General features: G+C 33.7%; 1 protein-coding gene across 1 annotated transcript in view; it reads left to right on the top strand.

Annotated features, from left to right (window-relative positions):
• Nucleotides 1-20,209, top strand: part of LOC106662515 (AP-3 complex subunit delta-1) — a 23,117-nt gene extending 2,908 nt beyond the window's left edge. Inside the window, exons 2-23 of the mRNA XM_014386671.2 lie at nt 4,552-4,647; nt 4,709-4,837; nt 4,893-5,033; nt 5,103-5,232; nt 5,915-6,054; nt 11,359-11,432; nt 12,541-12,590; nt 12,662-12,711; nt 12,808-12,856; nt 13,189-13,334; nt 13,392-13,765; nt 13,843-13,993; nt 14,074-14,291; nt 14,610-14,772; nt 14,829-15,223; nt 15,281-15,410; nt 15,463-15,601; nt 15,654-15,829; nt 15,891-16,028; nt 16,087-16,224; nt 16,310-16,477; nt 19,896-20,209. Coding sequence (XP_014242157.1) covers nt 4,552-4,647; nt 4,709-4,837; nt 4,893-5,033; nt 5,103-5,232; nt 5,915-6,054; nt 11,359-11,432; nt 12,541-12,590; nt 12,662-12,711; nt 12,808-12,856; nt 13,189-13,334; nt 13,392-13,765; nt 13,843-13,993; nt 14,074-14,291; nt 14,610-14,772; nt 14,829-15,223; nt 15,281-15,410; nt 15,463-15,601; nt 15,654-15,829; nt 15,891-16,028; nt 16,087-16,224; nt 16,310-16,477; nt 19,896-20,111 — 3,411 coding nt within the window. The 3' untranslated portion in view covers nt 20,112-20,209. The remainder of the gene's footprint in view (nt 1-4,551; nt 4,648-4,708; nt 4,838-4,892; nt 5,034-5,102; nt 5,233-5,914; nt 6,055-11,358; nt 11,433-12,540; nt 12,591-12,661; nt 12,712-12,807; nt 12,857-13,188; nt 13,335-13,391; nt 13,766-13,842; nt 13,994-14,073; nt 14,292-14,609; nt 14,773-14,828; nt 15,224-15,280; nt 15,411-15,462; nt 15,602-15,653; nt 15,830-15,890; nt 16,029-16,086; nt 16,225-16,309; nt 16,478-19,895) is intronic.

The raw sequence follows: 20,209 nt of genomic DNA, 5'->3' as shown, positions 1-20,209 counted from the left end.
AATTATTAATTTTATCAAAGGTTTTTGGTTGATATGAAAAATTAGTGTCATGAGCAGGATTCGAACCCATGTCCTTCAGCTTCTAGCGGTCTAATAGACCACCACAGAGGCTATCTCAGTGAGGGAAAGAACTGAACCTGCATATCTCGCACGACAAATTTTTTAAGCATTACAAGCAGGGCTTTTTCGAGGAGCAGTCTGTCTCTGGTCACCGTGGACTCCTTCAAGCTTAAAAAAGGCAACACTTTGATCTCCGAGAATAAGGAGGCACCCCACAATCCAACCCAAGACAGACCAACATTCAATGCCTCGGACAGACACCGCACAGTCGGCCGTATAACAAATTTTATAAAATAGGCAAAATAATTAAACCCCCTATTGAAAAACTGAAGTTGTGAGCAAACTTAATTCTTTAGGTCACAATATTAAGACTACGAACGATTTTGAAAATAATTTAATTTTGGGCCCACAATTTAAAATTTTACAAAAACACGTAATTTTAGTTTTAATTTTGTTCCATCAAAAAATTAACTTTGCTGTCTCAAAATGCCTTGCTTATTTTTGTATCTATACTTTAAATTTTTCAATTTGTTATTAAATTTTTTTCATAATAAATTTTAATGACTAGTTAAAAATAATTACACAAAAGCACCCCTGAGTCCCAATAAGCTTTTTATAATTTTTTATCTTCTTTGTTTGGTAGGTGTCATCTTGGATTAACTCTCAACATCTCAACCAGTTCTTCCTCGTATCAAACATTTATAAGAAAAGAATATTGGAGCTTTAACTAATAATCGGTGGTAAACTAAAGTTGTCAAGTCCCATCGGAAAAACGTTATGGGTCAGATCTTGTTGGAATTTTATAAATGTAGTTTGTTCAAGATGACACCTATAAAACAGGATAAAATGCTTGCTGGAACTTGGTAGTACTTTTGAGTATTTAAACTACATTCAATAAAAGGATCCATAAGCTTAACTTATCCATATATGGAAAGGACTGTTTGTGACCCATTTTCTCAAAAAATACCCATATGATTTAAATGAAACATTTTGCAAAATGTTCACTACTTATATACAATATATACAGAAGGCAATATATAGATATATACAAGTTTGATAAACCTACGTACTCTAAAGATGTAGGGTTTTATTAGCCTCCATAGGCTTGATTTCAGTTTATTTTGTTCAGTATTCACTCTGTCTAAATTTTTAGGCCAGTTTGAAATCCAGATAAAGTCCAACATATCTGATTAATTGAAGTAGGTATGATTTCATCATTTAGGCGTTTTACTGTTTATTTAAATGCATATCTGAAACGATTGTACTTTACAATTACAATTTCATGTTAAAATCCTGTCGATATTGTCCGCTTCAATGAACCTGTCAAAGTCAGGACTGTTGCAGGACATGAGACACAATCTGTTGTCTTATTCCCCTTTATTGATTGTGAAAATTGTAAGCAAATTGTATGAAAGTTGTCCTGAAATATATTTAGCTAGTTGTACTTATTTAATATTTTCGTTTGTACTAGTTCACTATTTTAATATTGATTTCAATACGATTTCAACTTATTCATCTCCAATTTATTTCAGTTATGTAACTTGCTGAAAAGAGTTTATATGTAGAGTTTGTTCTGCCTCAGAATAAACTTGGTATCATCTAGATAACTTATCAACTTTTCTTTTGCATTTATTTTAAACCGTGTATAATTTTTTTATTGATGGTTAAAAAAATCTCTTGGTAAATCTGGAATCATTGTTCTTTTAATTAGGGATGTTTTAAGTTGTATTTATTTTATTTTTGTGGATCAATGCAATTTAATATCTCACAATTAATTAAGGTTTTCAGTTGAGATAAAAAAGTCAATGGCAAGAGCGGGGTTCGAACCCACGATCTTCGGCTTGATACGCCGCTGCTCTACCACTTGAGCTATCGTGACCTCGATCCACTCGGACACCAACTTCCCATCTTAACCTCACCTTTTTGATTTTTCCCTCCTTTGTTGCCATTTTTTCATTGATTGGTCAAGCGTCATTGGTTTCATTTTTTGTTGATTGGTCAAGTGGACCACGAAACTAGTGAATTTAGCAATTTAATATATTGATAACTTTTGTTAATCAATTGCTGCTCATTGCTTTAATATAATTAATTACCAATGATTTGCTTATCATTTATTGTTATTTAATTAATTTTTCTTTTTATGTAAGGTCTTGGTTGAAATGAAAAAGTTGGTGTCACGAGTGGATTCGAACCCACGACCTTCAGCTTAATATGCCTCTGCTCTTACCACTTGATCTGTCGTGATTCAATTTCAACGAAGACCTCACATAAAAAGAATAATTAATTAAATAATAATAAATGATAAGCAAATCATTGGTAATTGAAAGAAGTAATTTGGTCAATAGACCACCAAACATAATGGTTTATTTATATAAGTTTAAGTTATTTATTTATGTGTGGTGATTAGACAAACACTTTGAGTGAGTAGAAATACTTTGATTGAATATAAAAAATATTTTTGCATTGTATAAATTCACTTTTTTCCACATCCTCATGTGTTTGTTAAATTTAAACAATGTTTTATAAATCCCAGGCCCTGAAGATGATTTCAATAAAGATCAAAACGTTGGCTCAATAAAGAAAACAGTTTTCTGAAACCTACATCACACCAGACCGTTACTTATTTAGTTTAATTTTGATAATTGTCAAAAGTTGTCTTGTTCTCTATGTATCAGTTGGAGTATTTTGTCATGTTTCAAACTGGTTGTTGAAAACATGATGTTTGAGCCAGTCAGTATATGAAATGTGGGGCGTTCAAAAGGGTTGATTGTTATAAATTATGTCTCAAAGTTTATTTTTCAATGTCTTCTTTACTTTCTAACTTTGGGGTATTTTTAGTTGCGATTAGATTAGATATTCCAAAGTCAGCAAAAGAATTCGTACCCGAAATGTAAAACATTCATAATGCTGATTAAGCGTTGACAATCTGTTATTTTGCTTGTTTTTACGATCAGACATATCCATCAAATATAAACACTAATATTGACAATCAGATTAAACTTTCAATTTTTTTTTTCTTTCTCAACATAACAATGAGTAATCTTTTTCTAATAACTACCATAAATTTATATACTTAGTTATATAATAAGTAAGTATATTTAATATATACATATTTACTTAAGGCTTAAATAACTTAAAACTTAATTATTTCAATTATTTATACTTTTATCTAAAGTCTTGGTTGAGGTAAAAAAATATGGCAAAAAGAGGGAAAATAGGAAAAATAAGGATTAATACTTACATACTTACTTAATATATACATAATAAAAAATTTTCCTGTTCTTAAATCACACTTTCACCACATCACTGTACGAGCAATAAATCATGTTGCTTGACACATTCATCTGGCTAGGTTAGATTAGTTCATCCAATGAATCCAGCTGTCTGAATGTAACGGACCGTCACTAGGATGACGGTACATGAAATGGACCTGTGGTACAGGAGTGTTAGGGGCGGGTAACCTGGACAAAGAATGCCAACACCAGAAAGAGATTTATTGTTTAATTTAAAATTGGGGGGGGGGGTGAAATAGGCTGGTATGTATTGAATATTACAATTTGAAAAGTCCATATGTACTGATTTTTATTTATTCAGTCATAACTTATAGGGGATATGTTGAAATGCAAGTGTGTTTTTTTTAACATACATTTTTGCAGTATATTTGAAAATAAGTAATAAGTGTAAAAAAAAACTTGTTTTTTTGAAGAGAAAAATTGATTTTACGTGTCGCACTGTCATTATCCCCTCATCCTCTATTAAACTTCTGGGTACAATTAATTAAGGTTTTTAGTTGAGATTAAAAAGAGTCAGCATCACGAGTGGGATTTGAACCCACGACCTTCAGCTAAATACGCCGCTACTCTACCACTTGAGCTATCGTGACTTTGATCTGCTCGGACACTAACTTCCAATCTCAACCACACCTTTTAACTTTTCCCTCCTTTTTGCCATTTTTCAAATGTCGTGTAATCAACTTGATTCTCAGCGACAAATGAAATGGCCATGGAGAGCTTTAGTGAAGTATACTTCATTTTAACTTATTAAATTCACTAGTTTTCGTGGTCCGCTTGACCAATTAATATCTTTCAATTAATTAAGGTCTTTAGTTGAAATAAAAAAGTCAGTGTCATGAGCAGGATTTGAACCCACGACCTTCGGCTAGATATGCCACGACTCTACCACTTGAGCTATCGTGATGTCGATCCACTCGGACACTAACCTCCCATCTCAACCCCACCTTTTGGAGTTCTGGGTACAAAAGGAAACACAAAAGGGAACCTAATAATTAAAATTGTTGTTGTTTTTATTCACCGAAATTTAAACAATAAGCTTTCTTAAAGTATGGATATTTTCTATATTTGTTGTGATTTGTTAAAACAATAGAAACTCTAAAATTAGGGCCGATCTTGCGAAATGTATTTATTTCTATAAGTGTGACTCCTTACCCTGACTTTTTTGTTTTGATTTTTAATTAATATTTTTCCATTTTAGGCTAAATATATAGCGCAATGTATAGAAGAGATCAAACAAGAATTAAGGCAAGAAAATCTTGCCGTAAAAGCAACAGCTGTCGCAAAATTAACTTACGTAAGACCCTTTGTATTAAAATTTAAGTAAATTTTGTAATAATTTGTTATTAATTTTTCAGCTTCAAATGCTCGGGTACGACATGAGCTGGGCAGGGTTCAATGTGATAGAAGTAATGAGCTCACCTAAGTTCACATATAAACGGATAGGATATCTTGCATCAAGTCAAAGTTTTCATGCAGATACAGAGGTACATCGAAGAAAAAAAAATTATTTTTTTTATAAATCATTTTTGTTTTTTTTAGCTCTTAATGTTAACCACGAACATGGTCAGGAAAGATTTAAACTCGCAAAATCAATATGATGCAGGACTAGCACTTTCTGCGCTCTCGTGTTTCATAAGCGCCGACCTTGCGAGGGATCTGTCAAACGATATAATGACACTAGTGAGTGTTTTACAGTTTTGGGTAATAAACATAATTATTGATTATATTTATAATTGTGCGGTTTCACAGCTGACGTCTACGAAACCCTATCTTCGGAAAAAGGCAGTACTTATGATGTACAAAGTGTTTCTAAGATATCCTGAAGCTCTGAGACCAGCGTTTCCAAGGCTAAAAGAGAAACTGGAAGATCCTGATTCAGGTTAGTGTTTAAGCTGATGATGTGAGTGTGGATTTTCTCTGGTCGACCTGCTCATGTTTTTATCAGATGCTATTTTCATATTTATCTCAGTTATTGAGGTGAAATGTTGAAACATGTGAGGGGATGATCAGGGACAATCAAGCTATAAGGATGGTAAAAAATTGAATGGGTTAATATTAATCAATATTTGCTTAATAGTCATAATTGACCATATTAATTATTCAGATTAATTATCTTTTTATCTGAGGTGTTTGGTTGAGGTTAAAAATTAGTGTCACGAGCAAGATTCGAACCCAGCACCTTCAGCTTTGAAAAATGACAAAAAGAGGGAAAATTCGAAATGTTGTAGGTTGAGATGAGGAGTTGGTGTCCGAGTGGGTCTAAGTCACCAAAGTTCAATTGGTTAGAACGACGGCATATTTAGCCGAAGGTCATGGGTTCGAATCCCGCTCGTGAACTAACTTTTTCATCTCATACAAGACCTTAGATAAAAAGAATAATTAATTGAATTAATATTAATATTAAATCTGCTTATAAAAATAAAAAATAAAATATTTAATTTAATTAAACAAAAGTTTCCCTTCTAATATTAAATCTGAGAAATATATAAGAAAAAACCAGGTTAACAGAACTGTTATGGAGTGTAATATTGTTTTAGTTTTTTTTTATATTTTTATTTCAGGTGTCCAATCCGCTGCTGTGAATGTGGTTTGTGAACTTGCTCGCAAAAATCCCAAAAATTACCTGAGCCTTGCCCCAGTATTCTTCAAATTAATGACAACATCTACTAACAACTGGATGCTTATAAAGATCATAAAACTTGTAAGTCACTTTTTATAGAATTGTGCTTTAGAATTGGTAGTTTTCAAAAATTAGTTTAATTGAGATATAAATTGTAACTTGTTTTAAGAATTTCAGTTTATCTTGTTATAATCATTCTTAGTTTTTTGTTTCAACCAATATTTGTTGATTAATTTTGTCTAAATCTACTCTTAGAGATATTCTCTTCTTTTCGCTCTTCACAATCTTCCGTTTTTTCATTGTCTTTTTTGGTTTTTCTTTTGTCTTTCCGCGTTTCTATCAAAACTGTTCTCATTGTCCGCGTTCTGTCCGTTCCTTCGGGTCTTATGTTTCAGTTCGGGTCACTCACACTCACAGAACCAAAAGTGGGCAGATTGTTGACCCAGCCTCTCATCGAACTCATATCAAGGTAAAAATAAATGCAGTTTAGGCCTGACTGACAGAAAGTATAATTAAATTGACATCAAAAAAAGATGTTTGATCTGTAAATTAAAAATATTTTTCATAGTGGAGAAAGGATTGTTTTTTTGATTTGTTTTGCAAAAATTAATCAATATACGAATACAATTACAAAAGAATTTTGGGTAGTTTTGTTGTTTCTAAGGAGGTAATGTAATGCAGTTTGGCCTGTGCCCCTCCTCGCAACTTTGCATTGTAGACAAAGCTCAGAAGGGTAACAACAAACCTTTTGAAGGCAAATAATAAGTTGACAGTTTTTGCACAACTTTGATGATTTCTGAGAAATGTAGTCTTTAATTTAGCTACTCAGGTAAAGTGTAGTCTGAGTTTTTTCCATAAATAAATAGAAGAGTTATAGTTAATTTATAAATATAATGTAGTTTATTGGGGTTGTCAGGTATTGTTTGATTTTAATTTAATGTATTATTATTTGTTTATTTTATATTAACAAACCAAAAAATTCATTTTCTTCTGTGATTTCATCTACATGCTTCATAAAATATTCAAAAACAAAATTGAAAAATAATTTTGATTTTGATTTAACATGTTGAGTACCTAGTGGAATATTCTCTATTAAAATAATATTTAAAAAATTGTAGTAATATTGGAAAAATGTAATCTATTCACTACTGGCGGGACTTCAGGTGTGCTTCGGATATTATTATACCTGAACGAGTTTAGAAGAATGAGAAAAATTGAAAACCAAAAGGATTTTAAAGTTTGAAAAAATTTACAATTAATTAAGGTTTTTAGTTGAGATAAAAAAAGTCAAAGGCACGAGCTGGGGTTGAGATAGGAAGTTGGTGTCCGAGTGGATCGAGGTCACGATAGCTCAAGTGGTAGACCAGCGGTGTATCAAGCCGAAGATCGTGGGTTCGAATCCTGCTTGTGCCATTGACTTTTTTATCTCAACTAAAAACCTTAATTAATTGTAATAAATTAATTGGGCAAGCGGATCACGAAATTAGTGAATTTAATAGTTTGAAAAAATATTAGCTAAATCAGATTTTCCTTAATATAATGAAAATGTTGGAAAGATTTGTATCCAGCTTAACAAATCATTTTTATCATTTCATACAGGCTGAGTTTAACTTAAGCCCCTCATATAATTTTTTTATTTATTATTGGGGCGTTTTTTTTTGGGGGGGGGGAATCTCGAAACATGTTAATTTTTATTTTCTATCTAGCTTCAATCCAAACAGTTTTGTTCTAACTCTCCAGAATAACGGGATATGAATAAGAACTATTTTAGATTGTAAGAAACTCATCAGTGTACATTTTTTAAACATTTTTTGATGCCGAATTTAACAGCACAAACAATTTTTAATTTGGAGCAATAATTCTCTAGTTATTCGTAAAAACACTATTAATGAATATTGTTTCTCTAATGAACAACCATTTAAACATTCTTTAACCAATCACAAATTTTTTTAGTGATCATTTTAATTGATGATAAATTAATTACTCTTGGCACAGAAAGTAAAACTTGATAACAATTTCTTCAAATAAAATAGGACACTCAGGATGCATGCGCATGAAAGCATTAAAGACTTCAGCATAAAGCCAATTTTGGTCCTCAAATATATACTTAAAGGAATTAATGTTTGACAAATAAATGTAAATAAAAATTAATTTATTGGCACATGAGACTTTTGAAAACCTCAAAAAAGTTTGAAATCTTTTTTAACCATCACTCTAAAAGTTTAGTTGTTACATTCTTTAATGTATCGTGCAAATCATAACAATGTATCGTACATAATAAGACGAAGTGGAGATTCTGCTGTTGGGAAAAGTGAGCACTGGCTGAATTGCACTTTAATGAACAACACCTGGAATGTTCTGTTAGTCAATGTTACTTTAGGAAATTGTATAGTTTTTCTTTCAGTGCCAATAGTTTTGGTACATTTTAGTATCAGTTAAAATAATAAATAAATTGACTATTGGTTAAAATTGGATACGATTTGTTTATTTAAAAATCAGTATTAGTAAAAAAGGTTTTTGGAAAGACTTCAGAACGTTTGATAAAAATTAAAAACTGCTTTCATCATTGAATTCAGCTTCAAAATACCTTCCAAAAAATGCGCACTGATGAATATCTTGACATTCGAAATAGTCAAGTTTCTGAACATGTCCCATTATCCTAGAGAGTTAGATCAAAACTTCTTGTGTACTAAAAATACTAGAAAAAGAAAGAAAAAGAAAATTTACATGTGTCATGGTTTTTCACGAAACCCTTCCAATAAAAAAATATATATAAGGGGAGGGGCGATGTTAAACTCACCTAGTATACAAATTTAGATAAAGACCTAGATATTAAATATCATCATTTTCAGCTCCATCTGCATCATCTAGGTCATTTTAGAGTTGATTTTTGAAGAGGAATTGCACAAATAACAAACAGGATTCGTTTAATTGATGAAATTTATTGTTATATAGTTCAATGAAGTTTTCATCTTTGAAGTATTTGATGATGTGGAATGTATTCATAAAATCTTTTTTTATTTCTGTTCGTCTTTCCACAATTTGGAATCAACATTTACGAAACAAATCGTAGAATGATTACTCAAAGGGGTTTTTTTTCTGATTTTTTTTTCTTTTTTTTCAAATTCTGATTCCCGGACATCTTCTCATTAGTTTCTTAACATTAAAATCTTCTGTAATGCGGACCCTCCCAAAAAAGACAGCTGAAAATGAATGTTTTCTGAGAAATCCCGTTTCCTCTAAGTGTTTTGTTTGCATTTCAATATTTTCCCAGTATCCTGTATTTTGATTCTGCCAGTTTGCAAGCATGTTTAAGTACTTAAGTGTGTTTGACGCTTAAAGAAAAAATTAATATAATTAAAGTGAGTGAAAGTGAAACACTAAGTTCACTATTGCTCATGGTCCGCTTGACCAATTAATATCATTCAATTAATTAAGGTTTTTAGTTGAGATAAAAAGTCAGTGTCATGAGCCGGATTCGAACCCACGACCTTCGACTTGATACGCTGCTACTCTACCACCTGCTCATGACACTGACTTTTTTATCTCAACTAAAAACCTTATTTAATTGAATGATATTAATTGGTCAAGCGGACCATGAAAAATAGTGAATTTAATGAATTAAAATAAAGTATACTCCACTAAAGCTCTCCGTGGCCATTACACGACATTTGAAAAATGGCAAAAAGGAGGGAAAAGTCAAAAGGTGGGGTTGAGATGGGAAGTTAGTGCTCGAGTGGATCGATAGCTCAAGTGGTAGAGCAGCTGCGTATTTAGCCGAAGGTTGTGGGTTCAAATCCCGCTCGTGACACTGACTTTTTTATCTCAACTAAAAACCTTAATTGATTGAATGAAACACTAATTTTGCAAGACTTGGCTGCTAAGTTTTCCAATAGAAACATCCAGTTAAGTGAAATTCTAAAGAATAAAATTGAATTTTTAGATAAATTTTACAACCACAGAAATACCAATTTAAAAAAAATTCCTAAAACATCTAGTTCAGCCATAGACCCTGACATATTTAAATGGTTTTGCCATGCTCGGGCTTGTAAAATACCACTTCTCGTATATTCAAGAAAAGGCTTTACGGGTTGTAAAGAATTTAGCAAAACTGATTTTAAAGCATTCATGTTGTCTCAACAAATTTAGAACACGGCATAAGATTTCTTGTAGATCATTAGTGGAACGAAGGACAGGTTGACAAAACTGGATGAAAAAACTTAAACAAGATTGAGCTATTTTGAGCCCCAAAATAGTTTTAATTGCAACGAGATGGGCTTATTTTTTAGAGCACTTCTGGATAATACTATGTAGTTTAAAACTGGTCAGAAAGGAAAAGTTTCAAAGGAGCGTTTAATATTGCTCTTATGTAGAAGTATGCTCAGTAAATTTGAAAAACCTTAAAACGTGATATTTCTCTGCGGGGTGACCTGTAATTGGATCATTATTGATAATTCTGATCTACCTATGTCCTTACTGTACTGATGTCACATATTTCACATCTACAGTGTTGGGTTTGTGAATACCCTTATTTAATCTGTTATATACATATTAAAAAGGAAACAGACAAATACAAAGTGCAACCAGAACAATACAAAAAAATAATTTAATACAATAAATAAAATTAAAAAAAAAAAACATCAGCACCCACCTTTGCCTCTGCCTCTCATAACCACATAAAAGAAACTTGTCTTCACAAAAATCACTCAGGCCCAATACCGAAGATGGCAAAATGACAGGACCAAAATAGCGAGGATAGTCAGACCAGGATGATTAAAGAAAACCAAATTATTTACAATTTAATGTATTATGATTTTTACATTAAATGTTTGGTGAAAATTTTTTTTCATCCAACTAAAAGAACAAAATAAGAATTATAGATAACTGCAGTGAACATTTTTCACACAAAACAAAAAATATCGTAAAATGGATGGATATACACTAATTAACTTTAAAGTGGTTTAAGCGGTGGATAGGTTTAAATTTCATACTATATTATTTTTGTCATCCTTGGCAACCCTAGTAGTGAGTGTGGTAGAATGTGTTAGCGAACAAATTATTGACTGGCCTTTATCAAAGTTGAGCTTAAAATATTAATTCCTATTTGACGGAGTCAAAACATCCCATGTCTGATTTTTTAAATTTATTTTTATTATTAATTATTGGTAAATTGGTGGGGTTTACAATTCGAGGAGGGGCTCTCGAATGACTAAAGAGAATTTTGTTGTACTCTTTTTTTTTCTTCTTTTTGGAATGAATTCTTCACTATTTTCCTTTTGTTCTGTTCTCCGATTTTGTTTTTAATTTTTTTTTCTTTTCTATTTTTTTTTTAATAATATTTTCCTCTGTTCCCTTGTAAATGGCTTGTGCTGTACGTTTTTCCAGTTTGGTGCGTTGACTCCTCTCGAGCCCAGACTCGGTAAGAAACTTATCGAGCCACTCACCAACCTCATCCACAGGTAACATTAACATTTTTTACAAACAAAAAGAAAGAAAAACCAATACAATTTTGAGGTAGGAATCGATATCTTTATGATTACGGTTTACTGCGGAAACAGATTTTCAAGCTTTTTATTGGGGGTAAAAAAAATCGGCTTTGAAATTAGGGATTTTTTTAAAGCTCAAAATCAATTGCTTCTACAATTCCAAATTATTCATTTTTGTAACAATTTTCCACTGTGGTACCTCATTCATTTTACCACAGCTTTTATTTTTTTCCTAAGCAAGCTCAAGCCAGAAACATACTTCCACGCTCTTCCATTTATGTTTTTAAGTGCTTGCCTTAACCATTTAAAAGAAATTGGTTTCAATTATTGAAACAATTCATCTATAATATTCTGTTGTTAAAGTACTAAAAAGTTTTCAATTAAATTTAAACTTTATTTATTTATTTGATTATTTTTAGCTGTTACCATGAGCGTCATATTTTGTTTTTAGACATAAAACACTTTTTGCAAAGAATTTGTTTAAACATCAAGTTCCGAATCAAGTAGCACCATCCTCTACTTCCATTTGTCTCCTGTCATTTTGATTCGTTATCAACCTCCAACCTCCCACGCCCTCGTCAATAATGGCACCAGATAGCTTCATGATTTGTTTGCAACTTTATTTATTTCATGTGGCCTTGTAGAAGCAGACTTTAAGATCAAGCTTTCGACAGAGCTCAGAACGAAGCACTTGCAAAAATGGTTTATGGCATTTATCGCTAATTGGAAACTATTTATTTTAGCCCTTTGAATTACCGAATATTTTTTTTTAGGCTTAGTGCACGCATATTTTATATATATACTTACATTTTTTAAAAATTTTGTACAACCATGAAAAATTCAAAATATAATATTACAGGAAAAACAAGTTTTTATGCATTTTTGAAAGAATTTATTTTATATTTTTTTGCACAATTCCTTGTTTTAAATAGGTATTTCGCTTCTGCGTAATTTTTAGCTTGATGAAAATTCACGTAGTGGCTTACAAATTAACCAAAAAATTAAGTTTTTTTTTACATCTTTATTTCTTTATTATTAACTAGTTTTAATATTGTATTATTTTTATAATTTTTCCATGCAGCACTTCAGCAATGTCACTACTGTATGAATGTATTAATACTGTCATAGCAGGTACAGCATTTCACCAACTTGAATTCTCTCATAAAAAATTAGAAATGCCAATAATTTTTATCCTGTTTTAGTTCTCATCTCCATATCGTCAGGAATGCCAAATCATAGCGCATCTATACAGGTAAAATAAACAATAAAACATGTTATTAAATATAAAAATAATAACTTTTGTAAAGTTAAATTAAAACAGATTTTAACATCGAATTGAAATTTTTAGCTGTGTGTTCAAAAGCTGAGGATTCTTATTGAAGACAGCGATCAAAATTGTAAGTAATGTTAAAAGATATAAATAAAAAATTATTTACACTTAATTAAGGTTTTAAGTTGAGATAAAAAAGTCAGTGTCACGAGCGGGCTTCGAACCCACGACCTTTGGCTAGATACACTGCTGATCTACCACTTGAGCTAACGTGACTTCAATCCCCTCTGGCACTAACTTCCCATCTCAACCCCACCTTTTGAATTTTCCCTCCTTTTCCACTCGTGACACTGACTTTTTTATCTCAACTTAAAACCTTAATAATTGTATGATATTAATTGGTCAAACGGACCACGAAAAATAGTGAAATTATTTACACTTTTGTTTTTATTATTACAGTAAAATACCTCGGCCTTCTCGCAATGTCGAAGATTTTGAGGACGCATCCAAAATCTGTGCAATCTCATAAAGATTTAATAATGGCCTGTTTGGATGACAAAGATGAGTCGATAAGGCTTCGAGCTTTGGATCTCTTATATGGGATGGTAATAGGTAGAAAATTTTTTAAATTTGCGTCATATTTCATCATAAAACTTTTCCAGGTTTCTAAAAAGACCCTTATGGAAATTGTAAAGAAGCTTATGGTGCATATGGACAAGGCTGAAGGGACTACGTATCGTGATGAGCTACTTTCAAAAATAATTGATATTTGCTCGCAGAATAATTATCAGTACATAGCCAATTTCGAGTGGTATGTCAGCGTTCTCGTTGAGTTGACGAGGATGGAGGGCACGCAGCATGGAAAGCTAGTCGCTTCGCAGATGGTCGATGTCGCTGTCAGGGTTCAGGCTATAAGGCCTTTTACCGTGTCACAGATGTGCCTCCTTTTAGAAAACAGCCACCTTTTGGCGCAACCTCCTGCAAAAATGGCTGACGTTTTATACGCAGCAGCTTGGATCTGTGGAGAATATTCTTGGTGAGTTTTATAAGAGTATTTCCATTCAGCTTATCAACTTCATAATTTTTATTCATTTATTTTTTTCTAATGAACAGTCATTTAGAAAATCCAAAATTGACATTGGAATCGCTTCTTAACGGTAGAATAACAGGATTACCGGCTCATATCCAAACAATTTATGTTCACAATATCCTCAAAGTTTTCTCAAAATTACTATCAACAGTTGAAACTACAGAATCAATCGAAGTGAGTTTATTTTATTTATTTATTTATTTTTTTTTTATTTAAATGAAATTTGAAAATATTTTACTCAATTTTATGTTCAGATATGCAGTATGGTGATAGAGAAGCTGCCTCAGTTCGTTAGCTCCGGGGACCTCGAGGTCCAAGAAAGGGCTTGCTCTGCGCTTGAACTTGTAAAGTTTGTAAAGGCCAGCCTTGAAAAGGGCGAGACAAAAGTCGTTCATGCCGTCAACGATCTTTTCGTCGGGGAGATGAACCCTGTTGCTCCGAAAGCTCAACGGAAAGTTCAAGTACCTGAAGGGTACGTATAATCCACTTCATGTTTAAAAACATTAAATTCACTAATTTCGTGGTCCAATTAATATATTACAATTAACTAACTTCCCATCTCAACCTCACCTTTTGAATGCCATTTGAAAAATGGCAAAAAGGAGGGAAAATTCAAAAGGTGAGGTTGAGATGGGAAGTTAGTGTCCGAGTGGATCGAGGTCACGACAGTTCAAGTGGTAGAGCAGCAGTTGACTTTTTTATCTCGACTAAAAACTTAATTAATTTTAAAAAACATTCCAGAATTGGAAAATTTTAATGCATTATTGAACCTAATCTGTGGTTTTCGAAGGTTGGATTTAGATGCGTGGATTAATGAACCTCCGTCCAGTTCTTCGTCATCTGAGGACGAGGAGGAGCCTCATTCTGAAAATAAACTTACAGGAATCTTCAGTGTAGATAACACATCTGAAATGGAGTATGTCCAGGAGCCGACGACTGAAGAATTGGACAGAGTATGTTTTTTCTAAAACATCGAGACATGAGAAATTTAAAATAATAATAATTTCAGATGCGAGAGGCGAGGAAACAGGAACAGGCAATGAACCCTAACTACCTGAAAGGCAGCACGAATAGCACTAAGAACATTCCAGTCGTCCCCATTGATCTGACAGTCCCGCTTATAATCCCTGGTCTAGCAACTTCCGATAAGTACCTTAAGAAGAAATCGAAAGAAGAGAGGAAGGGTAAAAACAAGAAGAAGAAGAAAATAAAAAACAAAGAAAACGCTGAAAATGGTGATGAGTTTGAACTTAAGGCCGAGGATGAACCGGAAAAGATGGTCGAAGTCTACGTGGGAAGTGGAGAAATGCCAGAAGGAGCACAAGACTCCGGTGAAGAAGGGGCTAGCAACAGCAGAAGAGAGCTCGATGATCCTCATCGTGCTCTGGACATAGATTTAGATGAGTACGTACAATTTATATTTTCTAAATATATTCAATTAATACGATTTATTTGCAACAGGCCGTTTCATGTTGAAGAAACAAAACCATCGCCAAAATCAAACTCAGGTCTTATGTCTTCGGCCGTATCCCTCGGTGATAAATCAACAAAGAAATCCAAGAAAGACAGAGAGAGAAAATCAAAACACAAGGTAAAAATTATTGCAATATTTAAGAATTGGCCATTAAATTTATTTTCTGTAGGTTATTAGCAACGATATGCTTTTAACTGACTATCATGAGGTCTTGCCTCCCACCGATGAGAGTGTGACAAAGAAGAAGAAAAAAGAGAAAAAACACTCAAAACATACAGAAGAAGAAAAATCAAAGAAATCTAAGAAAAGTAATTAACAGTTTATTTTTCTTAATATGTTGTTAATGTTTGCGTTTCTCAGGTAAAAAACGCAAAGAAAACCAAACAGAAGAGCCATCAAACTCATATGTAGATTTAGTGCCTTTAAAAGATGGCTATGAGGAAGCCCTCGGCATAAGTACGCCTTCGAAGGAAATTCAAATATTAGGCGGTGGTCCCACTTTAACAAAACTTGCGAGTAATAAGACTGTAAATATTGTAAGTAACCTGAATTTTATTCTTCTACTTATTTTATTATCAATGTCATTTCAAATTTTAGGATTATCATTTACGACCACTTGGGGGATTTGAAAGCCAAGCAGTGGCTTATCTCGTGATTACCAATAAAGGACGAGATCTTGTGAGAGACATTGAAATTAATGTTTCTCAAACAGATGAAATACAATTAATTAATGAGGTAAGTCTGTAAAAATCGTAACTTTGTCTCGCTGATAATTCATAAATGATTTGATTAGATGGGAAGGGTGGAAGTCAGAAGGAAGCTGGGACTTGCGTTAGCAGGGGGTTGCAGCGGTGAAACAGTGCTGACTCTCAGAGTCAACGACATTACGGCGAATAACAGGCTTCGAGCCACTATATCTTATATCCACCAGGTACAATCAACCACAGAGTCCTTGTCAGAATATGATTTACTATTTATTAGGGTAAAAATAGTTTAAAATATTTTCGTATTTGCAGAAAAATAAAGAAAGCCTAGAAGACAAACTGGATGTTTGGATTTGTGTGCCGGTCAGCGTTTTCCTGACAGGACACCTTACCCAACCCTATGCGGAACTTCTGCAATCTGGGAGCTTAAACCACTCGACTACGCTTGAGCTGGATGAGATTTCTTCTGATTTTCAGCAGGTTTGGCCATCATATCGTTACAGCCCAAAATTGCGGATAAATATATTCCCGAAGCTTAATTGAGACAGGAGTGTAGAAAAAAAAATGTTTAAAAAATAAATAGTTGAATGTGCAAAAATAAATTTAAAAAAGTTTGGGCAAAGTAAATAAGAAGGAACCAAAGATGGATAATTGAAAATAAAATGAAAAATTAATAAATTATCCAGCATAGGATAAGAGAGGAAAATCAAAACTCAATAATCCCAACTTACCCTGAAACCCCTGGACATGGAGGGTTGGTTTTGGGTTTAAAAAAAATTAAATTCAAAAATTAAAATACTTTCGAATTATACATCAAAAATTAACACCTTAGATGTAGATGTAATTTTTCAGGGTATGGTATACTGCGCCCTTTAAGAGCTATTGTATCCCCGTACTCTGCCTAAAGCTCATCGGTGAGTCCTGTTTCATCAAGAAACTTGATTAATAGACCCGGTTTCAGTGGTTGAAGCTCTTCCATGGTCACATTATACATCCCAAAACATTTCCTCCTGCTCGCAGTTTGTTAGTAAATGTGTTGGTGTCTCTTTTGCCTCCTTGCAGAATCTACATGTGCCATCTGGATTGTTCCAATTTTCTTTAAGTGTCCATTTAATCTGTAGTGTCCTGATAGGATTCCCAGTCTGTTCCTGCTTCCTTTGACACATTCTGTGATTTCTTTCTTACCAAAATTGGTTAGAAGATTCTTGGATTGTTTGTCCAATGAGTGAATTCCATTGTTCCTTCATTTTCTTTTTGTCCTTAGGTCTGAAATATTCGTTAATAGTGTGGATTCCTATGTCACAAAAGGGTTCGGGCCCTATCAGTGGTGTGGCAGCCCCTTTCCTTGCAAGGGTGTCCGCTTTCTCGTTGCCTTCTACTCCCATGTGTACTGGGACCCAGCAGATGCTGACTTTATTCTGCATACCTAATATGTTTAATTTGGTTTTGCAGTTCAGCACCATCCTTGAACTAATGATACTTGAGCTTAGTGCTTTGATGGCTGCTTGGCTATCTGACATGATAGTTATATTCTTGTTTTTGTACCCTTTACTTAGATTGAATTGGGTACATCTTTCAATTGCATGAATTTCAGCTTGAAGATACTGGTGTGTTTTCCCATGGGTTCTGAGTATTTGGTTCCGGGTCCAAATACTCCTGCCCCCGTACCTTCTTGTGTTCTAAATCCATCTGTGTTCCAGAGGATGGTGCCATTTTTAAAGGAGTTATTTCCCTTTCTTTCCCATTCTTTTTTGGTACCCAGATATGTTGGAAATTTTTGGTTAAATTCAAACATCCTGTTCATGTCATCTCTTGGAGCCATGAGTGATGATGGTCTTTCCATTTGTTTTATTCCTGTTGGAGGTTTCTCTCTGATAAAGTTGATAGTTTTCTGTGCTGTCCTTTCTACCATGTGATGTAGGTGGATTAATCCTAGTATCTTTTCCATGCTAATTGTAGGACATGTTCTCATTGCTCCCGTTATGCAGATGCATGCAAGTCTCTGTATTTTTGTGATTTCTTTCCTTTTGATTATTTGTTCTGCTTTATCAGTCCAGGCTATAACTCCATATGTAAGTAAAGGTCTTACTATCATGGTGTACATCCATAACAGGGTTTCTGGTCTGCATCCCCAGTTTCTTCCTGCTGTTCTTCTGCACACCATCAAAGCTCGTGTCGTCTTTGTGATGATAGAGCTGATGTGTTTCTTAAATGTTAATGTTTTGTCTAGTGTGATGCCCAGACATTTGACTTCATTTTTGATTTCTATCACAGTGTTATTGAGTGTTATTTCCCTCATGTGATCAAGTTTCCTTTTCCGTGTAAAAGTGACTATAGTTGTTTTGTTTGGATTGATCCCTAATCCTGCGCTTTTACACCATTCTTCTGTGATTTTCAGTCCATCTTGGATTATATCGCAGAGGGTTTCCTCGAATTTTCCCCTGGCTGTCAGGACCATGTCATCCGCATATCTCTGACATTTTATTCCTGAGCAGTCCAGGGTTTCAAGCAGTTCATCAACTGTTAGGCTCCATAGAAGAAGTGATAATATCCCTCCTTGAGGACATCCTTTTGTTGTGCTAACTTCTATAGTGTCTGTTCCTACTTTTGTTTCAGCTATTCTGATTCTTAGCAGTTCTCCAATCCATCTAGATGTGGTTTGGTCTACGTGTTTTTTCCCCAGGGAGGCTTCCATTGATGCATGAGATGCATTGTCGAAAGCTCCCTCAATATCGAGGAACGCACAGATTGCTATTCCTATTTATTAACACCTTAACAGTTGAGCAAAATAATCATCCTCTTAACAGCTAATTAAATTAAATTAATGATTGTGGTTAACCAACAAAATTACTAAAAAACTACAAAAGCCTTGTCCAAGTCAAACAAAAATATTTTCTGGTGGCTTCTGTTGCCCTTTCTGTGTCCATCCAACAGTTTTTCAAGAGAGCCTTCTTCATCACCCTGGAAGTGGAAAAGTTGTCCTTGCAGCCCCAAATTACATTCCAGGTATCCATCCTGCCTCACTCCACCTGAAGCCATCCTAGTGAGTAATCAGAATGCCTAATTTCCCTGGACGGTGGAATAATTGCCTTACCCGTGGCAGCCACAAAGCCCCTTCTGGATCCCATCCTGATCTGTCAAAACAAGATAATTATTCCCAGTCTATTACCTCGAGCCTGCCGGACTCAACTTGCCCACTGTTCCCCTTATTCAGGAAGGGATACTTGGAATGGGATTTGGGGATGCAATAAGGACGACTTTTCCACTTCCAGGGTGAGGAAAGAGAGCGTTGGATGGATGCAGAATAGGCAGCAGCAGCCACCAGAAAATATTTTCGTTTGTTTGACTTGGACAAGGCTTTTGTAGATTTTTAGTCATTTTGTTGGTTAACCACAATTATTACTTTAATTTAATTTAATTAGCTGTTGAGGATTTTTTTTTTTTTTTTTTTAATAACGGTGTTAATTTTTGATGTATAATTCGAAAGTATTTTAATTTTTGAATTTAATTTTTTTTAAACCCAAAACCAACCCTCCTCCTTTTTTTTTCTTTTTAATATTTTCAAGTTAACATTTTCTTATACAAAACCAACCGTTTATATGTGACTAGCTTTGGTTCTGATTTGGCTGCTTCTTTTCCCTGGCTTTCCTCTTCTCTCTCCAGGGTTACACAAGGGGATTCTCCAAGGCTACTTTCCCCAATGCTGAGGGGGGACTTAAGCATCTATTTTAACCTTTTTTTCTCTTTTTTTTTGTAATGTAAAAAACCGGATAACAATGTTATGTATTTTTTAATTATTACTGTACTTTTTACTAAATGAACTTTCAAACATCAGTGGGGAAATTTTTGATCTATTTTTTTTTTTTTTTTTTTTTTTTTTTTTTTTTTTTTTTTTTAGATTCTAACAAAAGCGTGCAGGGAAGGAGGAATGACTCTTGTTGAAAGGGTTGACAAGACAGCTTCCTTGTACTGCAGATGTACAACAGGCCATGGTCAGGTGTGCCTCCTGTTGAAACAAAATGGGCTCAACTCGCACCTAACAATCGACGCCAAGTCTGATAAGGAAGAGCTGATGAACGCCGTTGTTTCCAGACTCAGGTCCTTATTTACCTGATTTTTTGTACAAAGCCACTTTGTTATCACAAATTTTATTTACCTACATGTACGCCTAATAAACCCAGTTATATTATTTGTTTTTATCATAGTTTATGG

The sequence above is a fragment of the Cimex lectularius genome, unplaced genomic scaffold (assembly GCF_000648675.2).
Source record: "Cimex lectularius strain Harlan isolate CLEC.00 unplaced genomic scaffold, Clec_2.1 scaffold215, whole genome shotgun sequence".
Taxonomy (NCBI): domain Eukaryota; kingdom Metazoa; phylum Arthropoda; class Insecta; order Hemiptera; family Cimicidae; genus Cimex; species Cimex lectularius.
Note: the sequence above shows the minus strand (reverse complement) of the source record. Positions and strands in the feature narration are given on the sequence as shown.